The sequence below is a fragment of the Populus alba genome, chromosome 1, assembly GCF_005239225.2.
Source record: "Populus alba chromosome 1, ASM523922v2, whole genome shotgun sequence".
In the NCBI taxonomy this organism is placed as follows: Eukaryota; Viridiplantae; Streptophyta; class Magnoliopsida; order Malpighiales; family Salicaceae; genus Populus; species Populus alba.
In genome coordinates, this window is record NC_133284.1 from 41,397,063 (window position 1) to 41,420,235 (window position 23,173).

Below are 23,173 nucleotides of genomic sequence, written 5' to 3' on the forward strand. Positions count from 1 at the left end.
TATAAAGCGACTGATTATCCTCTTCAACCATGTTTTCTAAAGAAGATGTGGATACCCTACAAAGTCTATCATTTAATATACGTGACTAAACTCTCATACACGTGTAGGAAGAGAATAAAAAGAAGAAAAGAAAACAAAAAGGAGACAAAACACAAGAAACAAAAGTTAGATAAAAGAAAAGTGAAAAAAGAAAAATATAACAAAATTTATAATTTGTATAGAAATTTACCTCATCAGCAACGACATAAAAAACTTGACATGACCAAAAGATTGATGTCTTATCCCAAATGCAGGAGTGTCAAAGTAATAAATAACCCGGCAAAACCGGGGTCGAATCACAGGAAGGTGAACTATATAAATTACAAATACTATATATATTTAATAAAATAAAGAGTTTATGAGAATTTTATGGGATATTGATGTAAGAATTAAACAATGATAAAACAATTGTCAATGTTAAAAGATACACCAATAGTATTAGAAATAAGTATAGTATAAACTCTTTTTATTAATCAACTAGAAACCACAAACAAAGGAGGTTTCAATCGGATTATTTATCCTTAATAGTTCATTATAAATTTTTAACATGATCATATTAATTATCTTATTTAAGTAACACCAAACTTTTAAATATTGTCAGGAATTCATAATGCCAACTTATGTTAACAACAAATCAAGTTCCTTTCATAGCACAGGTATAGGTTATACCATATGGTTGGCTATGAAAGTGCCAAGCATTTGTTATACCAAGTGCCATACAACACAAATCTATATAAACCATTTAACAAGAAAGGTATTAAGAATTATTAAGATAAAAAGATAAGACATGTTAATAACAAACTTTATTAGATATAAACATTGAAGTCCATGTTGAGTTTATATTATACCTATTCTACCACCATTAGTGAAACCTTTTCACCTTGACATAATAAACTTAGCTAAACATAATGAAGAAGATAAACATAAATAAACAACATAAGAACATAAGTACTGTAAAGGAAATGAAAAGCAAAAACAAGAGATTAAAAAAAATATAAAATGAAATAAAACTTAAACATTACAAAAATATAAAGAAAGAAAAAAGAGCATGATCTTGATCTAAACACCAAGATGCCTAAATGCATGGCAAATGCCTCCTTTTATAGGCCAAAATTTAAAACTATTGATTTGATGACTAATTGTTGACTGGTTGGCCACATCTTGACTTGGTGACAATCCTTATCTTCTTGTCTGAATAAAACGTCATTAATAATGTCAGAATTTGAACAGACTCATGAAAATTCTAGGAAATTATCTCAACTTTCCAACAAAAAAATATTGAGGTCATTCGGACTTCTAAAACTCGAGATATGGGCTAAACATTGAATAGTGTCTATGTTGCAAAACAGATTCGAACTTCTCCGTTGTTGCTATAATTTGGACTTGAAAACGGCCTTTTTAAATCTTGGACTCCATATGAAAGTTTTAGGTTTATATCTTAACTTTCCATCCATATAGAGCACACCTAAATCCAAGATCTACAGCTCCAAATATGACCCAATGACCAAACAGTGTTCCAATTTGGACTAAATCAGCATCTCTTTTCTAAGTTTGGCCCTCTCTTTAACTTTTAAATTTCAATAGTTAAACTCATCAATCAATCCTTTGATTTATATGATAGGCCTGCATTTAAGATGAACATTTACCATAAATTAAAGGCATCTTATAGTATCAGACTTCTTATTATAAAATATGTTTTCGTTAAGAAGATACTGATACTTTAAGTGCAAAATGATGATATAAAACCTTGATAAAAATGCACTTTTAAGTACTAATCAAAGTCCTTTTCCATTTTCTTATAAATATCCTTAAAAATATGCCTTTTAATTTATTCGAGATATAAATCAACCTTTTAAGTAAATAAAGATGGCGTTTAGATTGGAACCTTCCTCACCTTTTTTACCAAACATTATAGAATTAGTAGCTCCTAGCAAAAAATTTCCATTACAAGGTATTATTAGGTTATTCTAGTACAAGATTAGGCTTGATCTTGTCTAACATTAATCATCTGTGTGGTTGATCTTCAACACCATATATTAGTAATTTAGTAAGTGTTTGTCACTATTAATTATCAACCAAATAATCAATATTTTATGATCATATAACATGCTTTTTTAGTATGGTACATGGTCTCGCTTCATCATTTTATATTTGTATGCTTAGACATTGCATTCTTTTAAATTAGGTCTTGGTTAATCGACCTTGTCACTATTTTTTTTAGGTTAAAAGATGTTGACAATCTTTAGCAAATTCATCACCCTCATTACTGAGTTTGGATGACTTCTATTGTGGCTTATGTTAATACATTTATTATTACCAAGCATTTTAAGCTTAAAAGCCTTAAAATTTTATTATTTGATTTTTTTTAGCTTTAGCCCCAAGTCTTTTATCTTAGGTAGAATTGTATGAAAAATAGGGCACCTATATACTTTATAGAGAGATTTTTTATGATGTTCTTGTACTAACTCTTAGGCCTTACTATAATCAATATACTTCTTACTTGAGACCATATTAATGACTAACTCCAATTTTTGTCATATTAAATTAGACTCGGTCTATTGTATTTCTTATTTACTAAGAAATCATTTTGAATTGGAAGCAGACACTATTGTATTACCTTAAGGAATAAGTCGTTATCCACTTTTATCTTATTTTTTAAGAAGCGAATGCAACTAGGTTCTAATGCCTTTTAGATTTGATTCATTAATGTAACACAACTATTACTATTATGTCTTTATGAGTCATGTCAATTATAATATTTATTTCCCTTTATTTCTTGGTAGTAGGGATTATGTGATATTCTAAGAGTTTAAGTTATCCTGCCTATGTCATTTGGTTGAATATCTCTTTGGTTATCTTAATATTGAATGAATATTCTTTATTTTCTTTTATTACTTTAGTCATTTTTATTTCTTTAGCAATAGGTTTATTAGTCTCTTTAGGCTTTTATAATGTCATGATCTCAAATGGTTTTCCCTTTTTAAGTTATATTATCAATATTAGTTTCTACTAAACTTCTTCAAACTCCTCAACAGAATATAAATTGATTATTGAATAAACAACCATAACCTTTTTAAAGTAGCCAATTAGATTGAGTATGTTCTCTTAAGTGATTTTTTTTCCCTTTCTTGCCCATCTTTTCATATTGATCAACATCATGTATAAGGGTTTATATATTTGAATACATACCTTGGTAGTGTAGAAAACCAATTAATAGTAGTCTTGGTCATTAATGAACCAAAGAGCTTTAGTTATCAAAATTATTAGCAACATTATTATGATAAGTAAACTTTACAATGTGTTTTCTTGTTGACTAATTATCTCCCTAAAAAACTATTTGAGATAAGCTATCTTAATTCTTGTGGATACAACTTGTTAATCCATTTATGATATGGATAATTATATGCAGGCCTAACTATATGTCTAATATCTATCCCTATTTCCCTTAAGTGTTAGGCTAATACAACCCTATCAATTCTTTACATTGCTTATTATCCTTGAGATATAAGAATATTGAGATTGATTTGCTAGAATATAGCCTTATAAGGCATTAAACTATCCAAGTACAAGTTGAATTAGTTATAGATGATTGGCCTAAGGTTACCTACACTCTTGTGAGGTAAGTGATACCTCATGGATGATAATGTTTGAATTGGGTAAAACTTGTTCTAGTGCATTTATGTGAGCATCTAATACATATTAGAGTTCTTATTATCAAAGTACATCCTAGGACTTACATTTAGGAAACTAGCCAAAAAAAAACACTTGATCAACTTTGTTGAAGCTCATTCTAGATTTTATTGAGTTGATTAACCATAGTCTTTATGGTCTTGTTAACTACGCTAATATATTTATGGAAAGTTGTGTTAGCCTTATTTTTCATTTCCAGCTAGATAGCCCTTAAATCAACATTAGATGGATTTAAGTTCTAATAAAATGAAGCACCTTTAGAATGAGCAATTTTTGGCTAACTGTAGTTTGGCCAAACTGGTCATGACTATTAGATCATATCATCAGGCTCCAAAAAAAGATAGTTATAAGGTTTTTGTTGAGGCATATAAATACCAACATATCCACTATAAGTTATTAGAGGCAATGATGTTAGGAAAGGTGACACTATTATAGACTTATGAGACATTGTGGTTGTGTTTAAATGTAGTTGTTTTTTTTTATATGGGGAATTAGATGTTAAAGATTCATCTTATAGCACGTCTAATTAAGGTTGTTTTATTGTCATCTATGTTGTTAAGTCTTTTTTGGCTAAGACATGGAAATAAAAAAAAGATTTTTCCAATGAAATAAAGAAAACAAAAGAATTATATATATAGATGCTATCGCTGCTAAAAAACTATGTATATATGTATGTATGTATGTATCTAATATTAAGCAATTTAGTTTTTTAGTAGCGACAGTGCCCCCCTTCCCCCCTCCCAAAAAAAAAACAAAGAAAAAAAAAAAGCTAGTGTTATGATTGATTGATGGATTCTCTAAATTGATTAATATGTTACTTTTTATCCATTCCTTCCTTTCAACAAGAAGAAACTACACTTAGAAACTTAATCATTAGTGGAGACAAGTAACAACCTTACACAAACAAAGTGTGGAATTCTTGAATTGATCTAACAAGTTAAATGATGAATATTTGTGATGTCAAGAAAACTACAAACTAAGTAAAATTAGTAAAGCAATAAAGATAAAATAAAGTTGTAAATTATAATAAATAAAATAAAGCGATAAATTGTAGAAAGCTTATAAAGAAATCTTATATATAGAGTTGACTAGGGCTGAGCATTTCCAGTTCGGTCCGGTTTTGAACCAAAATAAATAACCAAACCAAACTTTTGTTTTTTTAATTTTATTGAACCGAACCGAACCGAAAACCGGTTCAAACCGATTAATTTCGGTTCGGTTTTTTTCCCTTCCAAACCGGTTCAAACCGCTGGTCCTCTACCAACACTAGCAATATTTCTCCCTCTGTAGATCCATCAACACAACCAAATCCAATCCACATTGTAGACCAGGTTGTCTACCACAAATCCCATTTTGTTTCAATTTCCCTCACCCCACGATGCGTCATCAATGTTAAGGAAACCCATCACCAACAGTCTAACAATGGCAGGACTGTTGGTGTTCTTATTCCACCAAACACAGAGCAAAAAAAATAAAACAATAATTATCAGCATACAAGATCACCATCCCAGCATAACGATCGAATTTCTCTCAAGGTTTGGCCTTATAAAATCAGAGGGGGAAAGAGGACACAAAACTAGAAAAAAAAAAAAAAAAAGATCAAAGAAAGGGAAAACCCAAAAACCAGAGAGCGGAAGAACAAGAAACAACAAAGAAGAGAGAGGATCGGGGTTCCATCCATCAGGATCCAACAAAAACAAACAAACACTCATCTCTCACAAAAAATCCATTGTTGATTAATCTGTGCTTTACCAAGAATTAGTGCTTTCCAGGAAGAAGCCACAACAAAACAAAAGTCTCATAAAGATTAAAGAGTAGAGGGATGGGAGAAAAAATCAACACGGAGAGCAAAGTGAGATAATGAGAGAATGAGATACGCAGAGAAGATTGTTGAGGGGGAGGGGGGGCGGCTTATGTTACTTTAGGGTTAGGAAATATTCTATTTATAGTTGGTTTTTTTTTTTTAAGTGCTGGTTAGTTGAACCGGTTCGGTTCGATTCGGTTCAATCGGTTTCATACTTTAGAAACCAAAACCTAACCGAACCAGAATTTTTTTGTGATTTTTTAATCAGTTTTTTCAGTTTTTTTTTTCGGTTCGGTTTTTTCGGTTTTTTTTCCCGGTTTTCTCGGTTTATCGGTTTTTTTGCTCACCCCTAGAGTTGACCATCATTTTCAACTGCTAGATGACCTATTTATAATGTTATAGACATTGAATTTCAGATAACCTATAAACTCTAGTCTTATACAAACTGTCTTATAATATATGAGGATTTTACAATTGAATTATAATAAGATTTGTATTTACTATTCGTGTGCCTCCTCCAAATAGTTATATGTGTTTATACTCTCATTATACTGTAACATTCATCACCATTAACTATTAAAGGCTTTTATTTTACATAGAACTTAATTGCCGATCAATAACATGAACTCTTATCTCCTCGATCTATGGTCGATTTCAATTATCTATATATTTTAGCTTAAAATGCAAAGTGAACAAACATTACTCTTGATCTATGTCCCAAAGATAGTGGTCATGTTTTCATTTTGGTATGTCTCAAAACTACTGTAAGTTATAAAAAAAAAATCAAAATGTGAATTTCTTCTATTATATCCACAATTATTATTCCTTCAAAAACTTTTAATTCAATTTCTCTCTACATTATTTAAAATGGAAGTGCTGAAAAGTAATTTCAAAATAGATGGCATGAATTAATTACACTTTTTTAATCTATATAAAAAATCAAATGGGACGCTAACTTTAGAATAAAAAAAGATGAATTCAATAAGATAATTACAATTATAAAATTAAGTGATTGATAAAATATTAATTACATGATGCCTACCACTTAGTAAAGAGTTTTAGTAAAAAAAATTCAGTTACTCTAACATTATCCATAAAATTTATTGTAACAAAAGACAACTTTAGACAAAAGTAATTCAAAAGTGTTAGAATATAATAATTATCTTAATATTTTAATTTATAATATTAAAATATAAATATTATTATATGAAATTCGATTTTATATCGCATTTTTTTTTCTTAAAGTTTTTTCAAGAGTTCTCAATTATATACATTACTAAATATATGTAATTAAAATTAAAAAAAATAAAAAAGTTTTAATAATCAAACTAGAGTGAATGAGTTTGTACTATATTATATAAGGTTTTATAAATAGGCATGTGATGGAAAAACAAGGTAACCTATTTCTTTAGGAATTATATTATATTTTAGAGAGCTGGATTTATATAGAAATATATTTTGTATTGTTTTTTTAATGAAAGGTAAATATTTTTCTTTTATATAAATTAAATGTCTTTTTAATTTTGGCGTGGATAATTTTTTTAAGATAATCCAATATATTTAATATTTACTAATAAGCCTTCTTAACACATGTGATGATTATTAATATTTAAGAGTATTTTGGTTTAATCAAATGTTTTAATATAGAGTTCATATATATAAATATATATATATATATATATTGAAGATACTTTGAGCACATCTCTTACATAAATTAGTATATTTAAATAAATTTAATAAATTCTTACTGGTTTGAAAGTTGAAATTATGAAGTTAAGTAAATGAGCATATCTCCATAAGTCAAATCCTTAGAGTTATTTATTTTATTATTTGTTTTACAACATGCTTTGAACTTGTACTAGCTTTGATACCCGCGCGATGCCGGGGGTCATTTTTTTTGTATAAACAATATTAAAAAAATAAAAATTTAAAAATTTTAGGTTTTTCTGCAAAGTTATCCCAAGAATCTTGGGTTTAGCTACAACGCCTGACCTAAGAGTAATATTTATAATATTAATAATAAAATTAAACTTGCATGACCCAAGTTTAAGTGAGTCTGACTGTAACACCAGACCCAAGAATATTGGATGTGGGTCTGGCTATAAGGTCGTGTCATAAAAGTGTGATAATTAAATAAATTAATTAAAAAAATAAAAAAAGGAAAAAACTAATGAAGAAAAAAAATTGAATTAATTGGGTTAACCCTTTAAACCAGGTTATCTCGTAAAACCTGGGATTTGCGTCATGAAAGTTTGATAACTAAATAGAAAAAAAAAATGAAGGGTTTACCCAGAATTAACCGGGTTAACTCATCAAACCAAGTTAACCCGTCAAACTCAGGATACGTGTCATGAAAGTCTGATAATTAAATAGAAAGAAAATTAACTTTAACAAACTAAACTAAATGAAAAAAATAATTCGTCAAATCATGTTAACCCATCAAACCCGAGATTCGTATCAGGAAAATATGATAACTAAATAAAAAAAATTAACATTAATAAACTAAATCAAACAAAAATAATTCATTAAAAAAATTAAAAAACAAAAACAAAAGAAAAAAACAGTCATATAATATAATACAATATAATAATAATTATAATGAAAAAGCATGGGGAAATCTAAAGCTATAGCTAAATTCTCAACCAAATTCAATATTAAAAAAATAAATTTAACAAAGATAATTTTAAAAATAAAATATGTGGGGGAAACACTGTAGCCAAACAAAAATCATGTAAGGAAAACACTGTAGTAATTCATAGTGTTTTTTTTTTTGAAAAAAAAAAAAGCTACAAAGCTAAATTCTCAACCAGCTTAATATATAAAAAAAAACCGAGATCCGTGTAATGAAAGTATGATAACTAAATTAAATGTTTTTTCACATTAACAAACTAAATTAAAAAAAAAATCATTAAAAGAAAAGGAAACACAAAGAAAAAAGCAAAAAAAAAAAAAAAAAACCCAAGGGCAAAACGAAAAAAAAAAAAAAAAAAAAAAAGGAAAACAAAAATAAAAAAAAAAATCAATTGTTTCACTGTGTGCACAGTAATACATTATATGTAAAAAAACAGAAGAAACAAAAGCGAGGAAAAAAATAAAAACAAAGCTGCTACAGTGAAAAACTCACGAGTTAAAAAAAAAAAACATGTAAAAAAAAAAAAAAAAGCAGCTACAGTGAAAAAAAAAAAAAAAAAAAACTGCTATAGAAAAAAAACCAAAAATGAAAAAAAAAATGCCACAGAAGAAAAAACAAAAAAAAAAAACTAAAGCTAAAGCTAAATTCTCAACCAACTCAATATTAAAAAAATAAATTTAACAAAGATAATTTAAAAAATAAACATGTGGGGGAAACACTGTAGCCAAACAAAAATCATGAAAGGGAAACATTGTAGGAATCCATAGTGTTTTTTTTTTAAAAAAAAAAAAAAGCTACAAAGCTAAGTTCTCAACCAGTTTAATATAAAAAAAATCGAGATCCGTGTAATGAAAGTATGATAACTAAATTAAAAAGAAAATTCATATTAACAAGCTAAATTAAACAAAAAAAATTCATTAAAAGAAAAAAAAGCACAAAGAAAAAAGCAAAAAAAAAAAAAAAAACCCCATGGGCAAAACAAAAAAAAAAAAAAGGAAAAAAAAAAGTCAAGTGTTTCACTGTGTGCACAGTGATACATTATATTTAAAAAATAGAAGAAACAAAAGCGAGGAAAAAAAAAAAACTGCTACATTGAAAAACTCATGCGTTAAAAAAAAATATGTAAAAAAAAGAAAGAAAAAAAAAAGGTTGCTACAATGAAATAACATTTTAAAAAAAAAAAAACAAAAGCAAAAGCAAAAAAAAAAAAAAGGAAAAACTGCTACAGACAAAAAAAAAACCATAAATGAAAAAAAAAATGCCACAGAAGAAAAAAAAAATCTTTAGCTACAGTGAAAAAGCTACGTGTTTTAGTATATTACTTAATTATATTATTCAACTATAAATTTAATATTTGTTTACTAATTTTTCATATATTGTTTGGATAGTTAATAGATTAAAAAAATACCAAATCTATATGTATTTAACATAAAACCTTCTAAAAAAGTCCAAATTCTTATACAATTTTCATGTAAGCATACTTAAAAATTAAATGAATATTCTTTATATCACTATATTCTCTGAAAGTTTCATGCCTTTTTTTTAAGACATAAATGTTAGCCCAAATATTTTTAATCACATATGGCTTATTTGTGTTGATGATAACAAGAAATAATGAATTTAATATTTTTGTCCAAGAATTTAATGTTATAAGAATTTTTACATATCTCTTGGATGTTATATTGACTCCTTAGATGCTATATAACTTGAAGACAATTGAGCTCAATATATAATCAAGTCTCTATGGAATTTAATTTGGCATCACAAAAATGATTTTCATCATAAAATATTTTATTATTTAATTTCCATTCAAATATACTTTAAGTGCACAAAATATTACATAATGAAAAACACCTCATGAAAAATTATATCTCATATATTTTGGTATTTTCACTTAAATGAAGAGCATGATCTTTATTATGTTCTCTTTAACTTTAAAATATTTTTAATGTCCACTTGTAACTAAAATATTCTATCACATGGTTCTTACACCTGCTATATGTTTTTAGCTAAGTGACAATGTTGTATTTTTTTAAAAAATGCTAGAGCTATTTTTAACTAAATGGCTGAAGATGTCTAGTCATATTTTTAGCATGTTTTTATAGCAACTTTTTTATTTCTAAAAATATCTTTTAATCATTTCTCACACTTAGAAGAAGAAAAAAAAATTTCTTCTCTTATTTCCTCTTATTTATAACATCTAGAAATGAGTTTTTCACTATAAATACCCACATGATTTCATGTAAGATCTTTATCAACTTTTCATCTTTTCAATAACTTATAATCTTACATCAATGCTTTGAATTTCTCTTATTCTAAATACTTTCATTCATCTTTGTATTTTTTTTGAAAAGCTTTTAATCCTATATTGCATCAAATCAATTTTTTGTTTTTGTGAGTTAGATTACATTCCCATCAAACTTTAGTTACTTGATCTAGGTCATTTTTTAACCATAATAACCCCCAATTTTTAACTGATCTTCACCTAAAAAAACATTATAACCTTAAAACACACCCAATATCCAATAAAAAAAAACATAAAATTGGTAAAAGAAAGGTCATAAAATCAATTTTCAAGAACAAAGACCTCCTTCTACCTCAAGTTACTTTTTCGAGCAACATAGAACCACAAAACACTCAATCACATTCTTCTCATCAAAAGAAATACTTTAACACTAAATTTGGCCATTTTCATCATCGAAATCCAACCAATTGACCTCCTTTTCTTTTATTTGCTATTATCTAATGACTTTCTCTCCTCTCTCAAGCTTAGAGACTAAAAAGTGAATAAAATAAAATTTTACTCCAAAACATATAATTGTGAAACAAAAGGACCAAAAAGGGTTTTTGGATCATTTTTAAGGTTATAAGAAGTTTAAATTATTTTTTTTGAAAGGGTGGTCATATTTCTTCTTTTACAATTTTGATCCCTGACTCTAAATCTATTGCAAACAACAAAATTGATTTTTTTTCTTCACAAAATTGAGCATCTATAGAAAGTTATGACTTTTCTTAAGATCATAATACCTATTATAAATGAAATAAATAAAAACCTATCGAAAGTTATGACTTTTTTAATAATTAACCCATCAAACTTACGACTTATGTCATCAACTCCATTGGGTTTAAAGATTGTTATTTCAATTTTTTTTGCTAAATATATAATAACAAAATAAAAAAAAATTTAAAAAGGGAAAAAAGGACCAGGCCTAGCGAGCTCGGGCCTATTTATTTTTAAAAAATTTATGAGTAGCGGATAATCATTTTTTATAAATAAAATAAGATAGACGACGTGTCATCTATTGCAGGAGATAATGCTACCAACCTAGAATTCAACCATCACTATGGTAATTGAAAAATTAGGCTACAATAAGTTTTCTTATAAAAACCTATTTCTCAACTTATTTTCACTTAAAAATACCTACTAAACACTCTATAACATCAAAATTCAATTTATCAACCCAAACAACACCGAAAAACAATTTGAAACACCAAATCAAACTAGATAAGAGTTTTCTTTCTCAATCTAGATTTATTTTTCTTTTTCAAATAACATTGAGACTCAAATCATATATCATCAAACTTTTTTTATTGAATGGAACTTGTTGATACCCAATTCAATTTTTTCCATAGTAAGAATTGATGTCAATCATGATTTTATTTTTTTCAACTAGAATTCAATGACTTTCTTTGTTTTCTCTCAACTACAGTAATTGAAAAATAATAAAATTAAAGTTTTATATCAAAAGTGAATTTTATAAATTTATATTATTAAAAAGGTAAGAGGACCAAAGTTAACTTCTTTCATAAACTTTGCAATCACCAAATATTTTCTCTATATTTTGTACTTTGGATCTCTGTTTTTTTATTTTATCATCTCTTACCGATCTTACTTAAATTGGCCATGATTTAGTTTAGAAATGACAAAAAAAAAAAAAAAAAATTGAAAAAAAATAATAATATTGCCAGTGAATGCACAGTGTTTGGGAGAGGATCCAGCGTGCAATTTTGCACGGTGAATCTCCTTATTGTTAATAATAATTAATGAAAATTCTTAATAAGGAAAAAGGGGGCATCAATATAATTTTTATTCAAATTTTTCTTTGGTTTTTTTTTTTTTTTCCAGAATGCTTGCTTGATATTAATTAGGAGCAAGCTGTTTTGGCTTTCGGGGGGGTCTCCTTAAAAGAAGCAAAAGGAACACTTTTTTATTGTTGGAATGCTTTTTCCTTGAGAACAAATAGAAAACTCTCTTCCTCTTTACAGCTCTGATCACCATGTCTCTGGGTTATGCAGAAAAGCTTTCTTACATTGAAGATGTGGGCAACGTTGGAATGTCAGAATTCTTCGACTCATCTCATGTTTTGCAAGAAAAAGTAAAGCCTTTTCTATCACATTTTGTTATTATTATTGCATGGGTTTCTTTCTTTCTTCGACTTTGTTGATTGCTTCTAGTTGTTAATTGCTTATAGTGATCATCTATCTGTAAGACTGAAACTTTAGTGTGTCTTTACTCGGGTTTTTTCCATAAGCTTGGAGCGCGAGCGGGAGAGCGAGTTTGGATTGTTCTATAATAGTGGTTGTTGTTCGATGGGATCTGATTTCTGGGTATTTCATTTTGTTTCAATAGAATTTAGCTTCTGTATCACTTATTTTACTCATTTTTGGTACTTATTAATCATGCAGATGTCTTTTAATCACTAGGCATCATGGTAATGTAAATGGGCAATAATGTTTGTTTATTTGTGGGGTTGAAGGATATTAAGGGAGTTTTAAAAATAAAATAAACTGATATTTTGTTTCAGATCAAATATCGCTGCAATGCGGCTCATTTGGTTTTACGTTGAATTTTGTTATTGTCTGATTGGTTTGTAAGAGGACGGAGGAATTGGAAAATGAAAAGGAAGGATTTTAGAGACTCGAGCAGATGCATCATTTGCTGATAGTCATTAGATTGTTGGATTTAAAGTTTCCGTTCGACTTGACATTGTCTTTTAAGCAATCAAAAAGGGGAGGGGAGGTGGATAATTTTGAGAATCCTGGAGAGAACTTTTTTGTTCTTTTAAATTAGGTTTCATTATAGTGTGGCAGTCAGTAGATAGACTACCATGTTATCCGTTCATTCAATATGAGTAGATTCATTTCAAGTTTTACTTTTTATTGGATGCTATGTGTATGCATATACAGGCTTTTACCAAGCATTTGCTGATTTGGTTATGTGATAACATTTGCATTAGTTAAGTTGCTGATTTTTTTGTTTTGTTTCTCCTTTTCAAACAACAGAGCTCTTTTCATCATTACTCACATTTGCATCCATTGCTTATTTAATTTTGATTTGCTTTTTAATTGGCAGATTGAAAGACTTGCCGAGATGATACAAAAGGTTTGGACCTACAAAATTTGTTATAAATGGTGTCTGTAATTTTACGTCATCCAATTGAATTCACCACTCAAAAAATGAAAGAAAAGAAAGAAAGAAAAAGAAAATACCACTCCCACAATCTTCATTGTTAAAAATATTTTTGCATTTTATGTTTCTTATACTTGATGATTTGTAGATATGTTTGTCCAATCAACCCTTTAAGTTGTTTCTTTGCACTTGCAGAGCAAGCATCTAGTTGTGTTTACAGGTGCTGGAATATCAACATCTTGTGGCATACCTGATTTTCGAGGTCCCAAGGGAATTTGGACGTTACAGGTGAAAATTCAATTTCTTACTTGGGAGAAATGGAATTTAATGAATCTCCTTTTCCTTTTGAGAAGAACTCTATCTAATAGTACATTGTCCTTTACCTGAAGAACTTTGTACAAACTTATAATTACATTTCATTTCAAGGGAGAGGTAGATGGTGGGCCTTCTTCACTATTATGATCCGTTATGGAACTTAGTACTTTTTGTGTGTATATAAATAGTTTCCTAAACTTTAGATAAATATATGAACATAAGTTGTTTCCTTTACTCATGGAATGTCTCACAAAAGCCAATGAGGAACACATCTTGATTTCCATGCCTTGTCTGGGGTGAGAACTAATCCAACAATGTTTAACTATGTGCCAGGAAATTACTTTAGTATTGAGTTCTGACAACAGGGAGTCTGAAAGAGATGGCAGGGCTCGGGTCAGCTTTTTTAAAAAAAAAATCAAAGAAAGGAAAAGTTTTCACTTCAATGATGACTAAAGAAATTAGAAGAAAATCTAAGCTCGAAGCACTTTTGTGAAGCTTCAGTACCTCCAAGACTTAAAAAGGTAGTTTAGAAGGCAATCTAGTTGCCGCTGGAAGGCTCGCAGCCATCCAAAGCTGCCTTAGACAAACAAGAAAGGCACTAACATGAGTTTGTGTGTGCATGAGCAAGGACTGTCATGCCATCATGTGAAGTTCATTGTAGTGTGATCAAGTTATAGGAAAATTCATAGTTTGGATGTTAAAATCTTATTGGACTTCCAGCAATCTTGTTCCTTTTCCTTTTTCTTTCATTAATAGTTTATTTATCTATTAAAAATTTCATCTTTCTGGAAGCTTAGCTCAGAAGTAAACAAGCTGAGTTTTATGATTATCTATAAGTGTTATTGGGTTGTTTCTTTGATTCTCATCAACTGAATGCAGCGCGAGGGAAAACCATTACCTGAAGCATCGCTACCATTTCATCGAGCAATGCCAAGCATGACACACATGGCTTTGGTTGAGCTAGAGAAGGCTGGCATTTTAAAGTTTATTATTAGCCAGGTATGGCTTTAGTGACTCATTCTTCTTTAGCAATGTGCCATATACTTCCTACCCATGGTGATTGTGTTAGCTTCCATATAAAGCCTGCATCTAGAATAGGATGATGCAAGTCATCAAGTGCCTTTTAGTTTGTGTAGGTGCCTTGGATGTGTGTGTTTTATTTATTTATTATTATTTTGTTGGTGAAGGGGGGTTGCTTTTTCTGAGATGGGTGTGAGAGAGATACTATCCTTTGATTCAAGTAATTTTCTTGTTGTCGGGTCAACAAAAAAAGACATTTGAGGTCCACAATCACTTTTCAACAGTCCCTCAGTAACTTGGTACATTGGAAATGTAACTGTTCATACTGCTATCATTTATGCTTTCTAGATTTACTCAGAACCTCAATGACACCCATGATTCCTTTTGCAAGAATGCTTTCCTCAACAGAATGATGCTAAAATCTATATGTTTTTTGCATCATTTTGACTTTTATCTCTCAAACAGGCCTCTGGTTATTTTACCGTATAAACAAATCTGCTTGCTTTCCAGATACTGATTTGGATCACTTATTATATTCACATGGCAGAATGTCGATGGCCTCCATCTTCGGTCTGGAATACCAAGGGAGAAACTTGCTGAATTACATGGGAATTCCTTCATGGAAGTTTGCCCTTCATGTGGTGTTGAGTAAGATTCATTCCTAAAGCCACTCCTGTTCTTGTAATATGTATCTCTTTTTACTTTTTTTTCCTTTGGATTGTTTGCATTTCAAGTATCAACACTGATTAGTGTGGTTGTATAATAGTTTTTGTTTGTACAATTATCGTTTCCATTTAGAAATTGCTTTCCAAATCTAAGTTTATTGTTGTTGTCAAACCTGTGAAGGTATTTGCGGGATTTTGAGGTTGAAACTATTGGGTTGAAGGAGACATCAAGACGCTGCTCTGATGTCAAATGTGGAGCAAAGCTAAAAGATACAGTTCTTGACTGGGAGGTATATTTTGTTTATTTTCTGGGTTGCTATTAGTTAAGGCTCAAGAAATATAAATATTCTTGATATCTTATCCTCAACCTTGAGGGTTGGCCAAGTTGGAAAGTGGGTAAACTCCCCTCATCAGCCAGGGTTCAATTCTGAGTCCAGGATGTGAGAATCTATTTTGTCATGAATCCCCTAGTCCCGGGGTAGATAGATGCCTTTTGACCTCACCTGGAAGGCAGAGTTAGTTTTGGGGTGCACAAGTTGGCCGAGGATACCACCTGACCATCAAATAAAAAATTTGATATCTTACCTTCTCAAACTAATCCATTTGTTTGTAATGGCGTTTTAAACAAGTTGGTTAGTGGATGGTGAAGTGTAATTCAAAAGGCACTGGATTAGATGCTCAGGAGATGTGAAATATCATTTAGAAAGTTTCTGCTGCAGTTGAAAGATTGTCTTGAATGGAGGGGTTAAGGTTGACTCTAGATCAATTTGTTTGAGATGAGGCATGGCACATGCATCTTGTGAAAATTGAAAGACACTGTTCTATGGTATTCAGATAGATAGACAAGGTTACAAATCCTGCTAATTCACAAAGATGATCACTGACTTTTTGATTGAATTCAGTGCTTTAATTAGGCTTTAAATAGCCCCAGGAATAAAAGTTGGATAAATTTAATCTGATGCCTTTGTTTCCACATTTTTTTTCTACAACTTAATTTTTGAACTATAACTACAATTCAATTGAAAGCACATGATGCTGAGAATCTGTGTGTGCATGCTCCAATGTGCATGTGCAGGATGCATTGCCCACAAAGGAGATGCTTCCAGCTGAGAAACACTGCAGGATGGCTGATGTTGTATTATGTTTGGGGACAAGGTAACGAGAGATTTGCTAGTTTACAGTATGAATGTACCTTTGTTTCTAATTTTCATTCTATTCGTTAATGGTATGCTATTTTCTCAACATAATAAACCTCCTTAATGAATCACTGACAACAGCCTACCCAGCTGCTTTGTATATACACTTGAAAAAAAGAAAGAAAATGCACATTAAATTCTTTCAAAATCTAAACTAGCATACCTTGGCATATATTCTCTACCTTCATAACCTTTGATAAAAAAAGAAAAAAGCAGGTAGCTTCTTTGTTGGAAATTCATGTAGATTTCTCGAATTACCAAAGCATGCTAGATTGCTTCTCAATATTACATTGATTCTGTGGAAATGCATGATTGAATTGGCTGCTCCTAAGTTACAAACGATATCCTTGCATTCCTGCAACCTCCTAGCAAGCTGCTCTCTCTCTCATCTCCCTACTCTCTATGCTGCTTCAAGATTTTAACAAAACTAAAAAATTGAGTGTGATTTACATTCTAAGTAGACAAAGCCATCTACACAAGTAAGAAGGTTTGCCTGTTGCTTTGCACCCCATGAAAAAGAAATTTACTATCCTTTGTGTCCATATTACAATCTCAGCTTTCAGATGGATTTCAAGCCTCAGGTTTCTTAAAGTGTCATAAATAAAGTAAAGATACCAAAAACGACAATTTTAACAAAATAATTATAACAATCCCAATAAATGTTTAAGCAGAGTCATGTATCAGAGGAAAAGGAATACATAGGATCCAGTTGACACACATGCATCTAATAACTAAGTGTTAAATTTTAGTGCTGGCATGTGTGATGCGAGTAACTTATGAAACTTAAACCTGCTACCAGTACTTCTATTTGTTGCTCAGTACCTTTTCCAATTGGATTACATATTCCTGAATGTTTTTTTTTTTTTAATACATCTCATTACCAACATGATTTACCCTGTGCAGTTTGCAAATCACTCCTGCATGCAATCTGCCTTTAAAATGTCTCCGAGGCGGGGGAAAGATTATAATTGTGAATCTTCAGGTATTTTCACAGTTTCTGTCTAAGGATGTATGTGTATGTAACTGCAAGTTGATTGAGATTACATAGTAAACTGATACGTGGGTGGAATCATGTATTATATCACCCACCTATTATGGATGGATCTTTATAGGTTGCCTTAAAATATTTGTTCCCAAATCACTAGTTTTGCTAACATGAGAGGGAACCAGATTTTTGTAATAAAATTGGAAAAGGATTCTTACCACTTATGAGCAGTAAATTTTGATTGTTTAAGGATGACTGGTGTCATTTCGATGTGAATCCTCTTTATTTCTAATTGTTTGCTTTCCTCTTTCCTTTCAGTTAGCAATCACTTGTGTTAAATACTCATAAATGCAGCAAAACACTAACTTATAGTAGGTGACTGAAATAAGTAGATTCTCCATTTCCTAATAATTTGTTGGTGATGCTTTGAAAATTTGGCAGTCCTAAATATTGCTCCAGCCAAAAGCCTCTGAGAGAACAGTGTGGTCAGTGTTGTACTAACAGCGGATATTTTGTTGTGTCTGAGATCTTGAGCATTTGGGTGGCATAGGAATTGCAGTAGCTTTTCTTTTTCATATACTTTTGATAGAAAATGAAATAAAATCTAGATATATAGGATTAGGATAGCATAAAACAGAACCACCTTTGTCAAAATCAAACTACCAAGAAGGAAAGGAAATTGTGACGAGGAAATGGTTTCTGCTTGAATTCACCAAGGCATCATTAAAAGGATTTCTCTTCAAGTAGGAATTGTGATTGCAGGACCCTGCAATCACAATTATGAAATGCAATCAACGCAATGATTTCAAGTTTGGACTTGGAGAACTTCCACTAAAAAGTCTGGTTGTTGCTTTATTATTTTTATCTCGGCTTTGCGGATGGAAATCGTATTGTTGGGTCAATTGACATGTTCTATTTTGCTTGAATAATTAAAAGGATTTCTCTTCAAGTAGGAATTGTGATTGCAGGACCCTGCAATCACAATTATGAAATGCAATCAAAGCAATGATTTCAGGTTTGGACTTGGAGAACTTCCACTAAAAAGTCTGATTGTTGCTTTATTATTTTTATCTCGGCTTTGCAGATGGAAATCGTATTGTTGGGTCAATTGACATGTTCTATTTTGCTTGAATTATTTTTGTACTGGTTTACTCTAGTGTTAATTTTGGAATCATATTGAAAATTGAAATTACCATATTTCCATGTTTCTATAGCTCTGCTCTTGAACTCCAACTCCTAAGACACGGGTTCCCTCGTGAGTAAGAACATCTTTGCGGTAGATGATGAATTCATGAGGGAATTAATAGTATCTCTTACTTTAATTAGAAGGTTGCATCTTATATATATGACTTCACTTACTTTTTTCTTACCCACTATACAGAAAACGCCAAAGGATAAGAAGGCAAGTTTGGTGATCCATGGATTTTCAGACAAGGTACTGATATTTCTGCTTACAAGTGCATCTGTGATCCCCCCCCCCCCTCTTCTTTTGAGATTAACATTACATGGACCAGTTGTTGTACAAGCTGGCATATAGAGGGTAAAGGGTATCTACTTTCCTATTCTTTTTTTGTCTGTTATATAATTTTTAAAATTTATTAGCCCTTAACATGTGTGCATAAAGTATGTGTAGATTGTAGATCAGAATTTCTCATTGTCATATAGATCCTGAAAAACTGTGTTATTTGCTATTCCGATTTAATGATTTGATCCAGAACAGGTTATTGCAGGGGTCATGAACTTGCTTAATTTGAGGATTGCTCCATATGTCAGGATTGATCTTCTTCAAGTTATCATAACTCAGTCATTGAGTTTAGGTAATCTTCTGCTGATGCACAGAGAACTACATTTAAATGTCATGCCTGTGAAACATGCATTTAATGTAATGCTATCATCCGTCTATTGGGCTATCCTAAATGTTAGCAATCCTTCAGGCAACAAAACCTAATGTTTTGGGCCTGGCAATCTTATTTTTTCCATGGGCTCTAGAATAAATTTTTGCTTCCATATAGTCTGGGCTTGATATCTTTTCTAAAAGACTAAATTCAGGTTTTCTATTTCTCTTTTTTAATTTCTGTTGAATGTGTTTACTACATGAGAATGAAGTTTGTCTCACTATTGTTTTGAAAGACATCAGTCTTATCACTAGTGGCCTCATATGAGACATCTACTGGAAATTCATTTTTGCATTTGGTAACTATTTGACGCTATGGTTTATAGATTTCTGATGTGGTGTGACATTTGATAGATGAAAGATATGTAAACTGGAACCTCCGGGTGGCTAGTGTACATGCACTGAAAGCACCGTTGCCATTCATCAAGTCCATTGAGGTGAATTTTTTTCAGAGAGCCATTCTGCTTGATGCCTTTAATCATGCTTTGCTTTTGTATGTTGCAGTGTTCTTTTTCTAAAAGTTGGGCTGCTATGGCCTTGGATAACTGATTGTTTAAGGTTACTGTGTTAAGTGGCAGACGCAATGCATGTTGAGAGAACTTTTAGTTACCAAAAAAAAAACACACAAAGAAGGAAGGAAAGACAAAAAGAAAGCAAGAAACGTCAGCACTTTTCACTTAAAAATATAAAATTTTTATGATGCAATGATCAGGATTTAATTAGTCTCCTTTAGTTGTTCCTGCTTTTAATAAAAGTTAACAGGGGCATTTTGCTTTCAAGAAGTTCCACCATTTTATTTATAGATTGTGGTATCCATTTCATTACAGGGTTTGTCTGCTAGTTGCTAGCAAACTGACTAACTTTGATTTAATTTACATGACATTATTACATAGTTACTTCTTGTGCCAAGTTACACTGCTTTGGTCTGATCCATCTTTGGACGAGGCAATTTCTTATTTTGTTGCCAAACTACTATGCTGCTTCTAATCCTCCTGTTTTACTTGCATTTTAGGTGTCCTTCACAGATGCTCAAAAATACAAAGCGGCTGTGCTACATGACCAGCCCTTTAACCTAAAAAGGTTGGTCTAATCCCATCCTGTATGTAAAGTATACTGTCAAAAAATTGAGAACTTATCGTGAGAACATTTTGTTGAGCTGTATACTTTATTTTCTGCAAAGATGCAATTTGTTGGCCAAGCTTCTGTTGCATATAAATAGGCTGAATTGTTGGGCCACAAGTGTTACTCAGCCTTCTTGCCCTCACAGTTCTTCTGGTTTATATGCATCAGGAGGACCGCACCAGCAGAAGCATTTGAAATCCTCTTGAAACTCAACTTCAGTGATGGATGTGGTTGTCCCTCCATCCAAATTAATGTCCCTGTCAATTTCAAGGTAAGAAGCTTAATGAAGTATGTGAGAGCTGTTTATTGGAAGTTTATACCACTCTTTGCAAATGAACAGGGGTGTAAGGAAATTCTCTCCCCACTCTGTGCAGGTTTCAAGTGACTGCTTTAACCTTGACAAGGAGTCGGCCATACAAAATCTGAAGGAGAGGGCAATTCAAGATTTGTGCTGTGGTCAGAATGCACTGATCGAAAGAAAGGTCATTTTAGAGCCAAAAACCGAGGTTGCAAACCATGCTTTAGTAACCAACATTAAAGCTTTCAATTCTGATTCTTGGAGTAATGGTGATGCGAAACATCCAAGAGGGGTTAATGGTACCAAAACATCTCGGAAGCGATCGTTTGGTCGCAAGCGTAAATCGAGATTTTAGAGAGCAAGGCTTGTGGTCTGGATGTATAAATGTGCTTGATTACTTATAGAAAGTAGTATGGTATGTAGGGACTGGGTGAATTTTGTTAGATGCGACACTCGGTCTTCCCAGCTATGAATAGGAAGGTAGCGAAACCAGTTAGATTTGACCAAGTCATGTAACCTTTTCATATCCTATACTGCTCCATGGTAGGTTTCTCAATGGCAGCTAAATATTCTCGTCTTGCACTAGCTGGTGAAAAACTAGTTTGTAATTGCCAATCGTTTTTCTGGTTGATTCATGTGTTTTCAAAGGCATATTCGGTCTAGTAGCTCTTACGTAATTGCCATGCTGTGTTTTGTGTGTGTTTGTCTGTCTACAAATAAAACAACCAAAAGGTAAATCTCAAATGTCAAATTATTAGGCTATCATCAATATCATACCCAAACTATTTTTTATATCAATTTTACCATCATATTATTTTCATTTCTCAATTAAAATATTTTCTATAAAATAACATTGTTTATATATATATATATATATATATATATATATAAATATGGATGGAATATAAAAATAAAAGTGCAATTTAAATGGAAATATGGATGGAATGCTTGGAATTCGTTAATAATAAAATTGATATAAAAAATATTTTGGATGTAGAATTGAAACTCCTTATAGTTGAGAGGTATTTTTGAGGTTTATCTAAAAAAAAACCTCACAGAAAAATCAAATGAATTTTAAATCATACAAATTTAAAATTTATAATTATTTGGATTATTGAAGATATAAAATCTAGTAATTAAATATGAGATTATTAAAAAATAAAAGAAAACAATTAAGAGAAGAGAGGGGTTGAAGCATGTATAGTTTTTAAGGAGAGGTTGTTTAGAGGAGGGAGAGAGAAAGAGTGGCTCAGAAGTATGGGTTTTGAGAGCCTTAAAAAGTGTTATTTTAATATTTTTATTGTGTAGTATTTATTTAAAACCCCTTACTTATGTGTTAAAATAAATCAAACAATTTAAAGTTATTAATTATGAAAACATAAGATAAGAAAATAAAGAGTTAAATTTCTTAAATTAGTTGTTATGTCTTAAGAAATGTACGGTACAAAAAAGAAAATCTCAAATAATATGAGAGGAAAAAGAAAAGAAAAAGAAAAAGAAAGGTTTGTTGATAACCTAAGCCCCTTGAGTTATTAGTTTTGGGTTCAATTCACTCTGGTGGAAAGAATTGGCTTTTATTTCATGAGTTTTGTAAATGAATGTTTATATAAAATATTATAAGTAACCCTGTGTCCCTAATTATGAATAATATTTGTTTACTTGATAAATTAGTGAAATTACTTGAAAAATTAGTGAAAAAAGTTGGAAACTAATAAAGCTATCTATCAAGGAGATTAGGGTTCACTTAATCATTTAAGTCCTATATAGAGCAAAAGTTTTTAGTAGATTAATTGATGGATATTGCATTGTAATAAGATCACATATAATTGTTTAGAAGGAGACTTGTAAATAAGGACTATAAGTTATACTAGAATTCATATAAATGGTTTGTGTAAGATTATGCTTTTAAGTTAATATGCAATTTTATCCATGTAACTTTATAAATAAACAATCTAGTGGTTGAAAATAATAGTAAGTATCATATACATAATTTATTCACAAGTTTATGCAATTTATTGCTTTCTTTTCTATCATTAGAATGTACATCTTTCTTCACATCTTTCCTTAATAGGCTTTTATCTATCTTTATTGCTTCTTCTTTTT

General features: G+C 30.6%; 1 protein-coding gene and 1 pseudogene across 2 annotated transcripts; one reads left to right on the forward strand and one right to left on the reverse strand.

Moving 5' to 3' along the window:
* Positions 1 to 23,173, reverse strand: part of LOC140955253 (uncharacterized) — an 85,738-nt pseudogene that overhangs the window by 6,233 nt on the left and 56,332 nt on the right.
* Positions 12,076 to 21,730, forward strand: LOC118056910 (NAD-dependent protein deacetylase SRT1). 2 transcript variants are annotated; one of them, XR_012169421.1, is made up of 14 exons: positions 12,076 to 12,541; positions 13,519 to 13,548; positions 13,771 to 13,863; positions 14,770 to 14,889; positions 15,458 to 15,558; positions 15,757 to 15,865; positions 16,651 to 16,730; positions 17,675 to 17,753; positions 19,138 to 19,191; positions 19,477 to 19,573; positions 20,005 to 20,087; positions 20,663 to 20,730; positions 20,831 to 21,043; positions 21,147 to 21,284. XR_012169421.1 is itself a non-coding variant. In XM_035069335.2 (14 exons), exons 1-14 carry the CDS (start codon positions 12,443 to 12,445, stop codon positions 21,423 to 21,425), a joined length of 1,395 nt encoding a protein of 464 aa, XP_034925226.1. In that variant the 5' UTR covers positions 12,087 to 12,442; the 3' UTR covers positions 21,426 to 21,730. The 2 variants fall into 2 exon arrangements, 1 of the variants encoding a protein (XP_034925226.1); XM_035069335.2 differs by having other exon boundaries at positions 12,087 to 12,541; positions 20,941 to 21,043; positions 21,147 to 21,730.

Excerpts from the sequence above, each read along its gene's own strand:
- LOC118056910 (XM_035069335.2), top strand. The coding sequence starts at position 12,443 with ATGTCTCTGGGTTATGCAGAAAAGCTTTCTTACATTGAAGATGTGGGC. Across the intron at positions 13,549-13,770 it reads TTGCCGAGATGATACAAAAG|AGCAAGCATCTAGTTGTGTT; the intron begins GTTTGGACCTAC and ends TTGCACTTGCAG. Across the intron at positions 13,864-14,769 it reads AGGGAATTTGGACGTTACAG|CGCGAGGGAAAACCATTACC; the intron begins GTGAAAATTCAA and ends AACTGAATGCAG.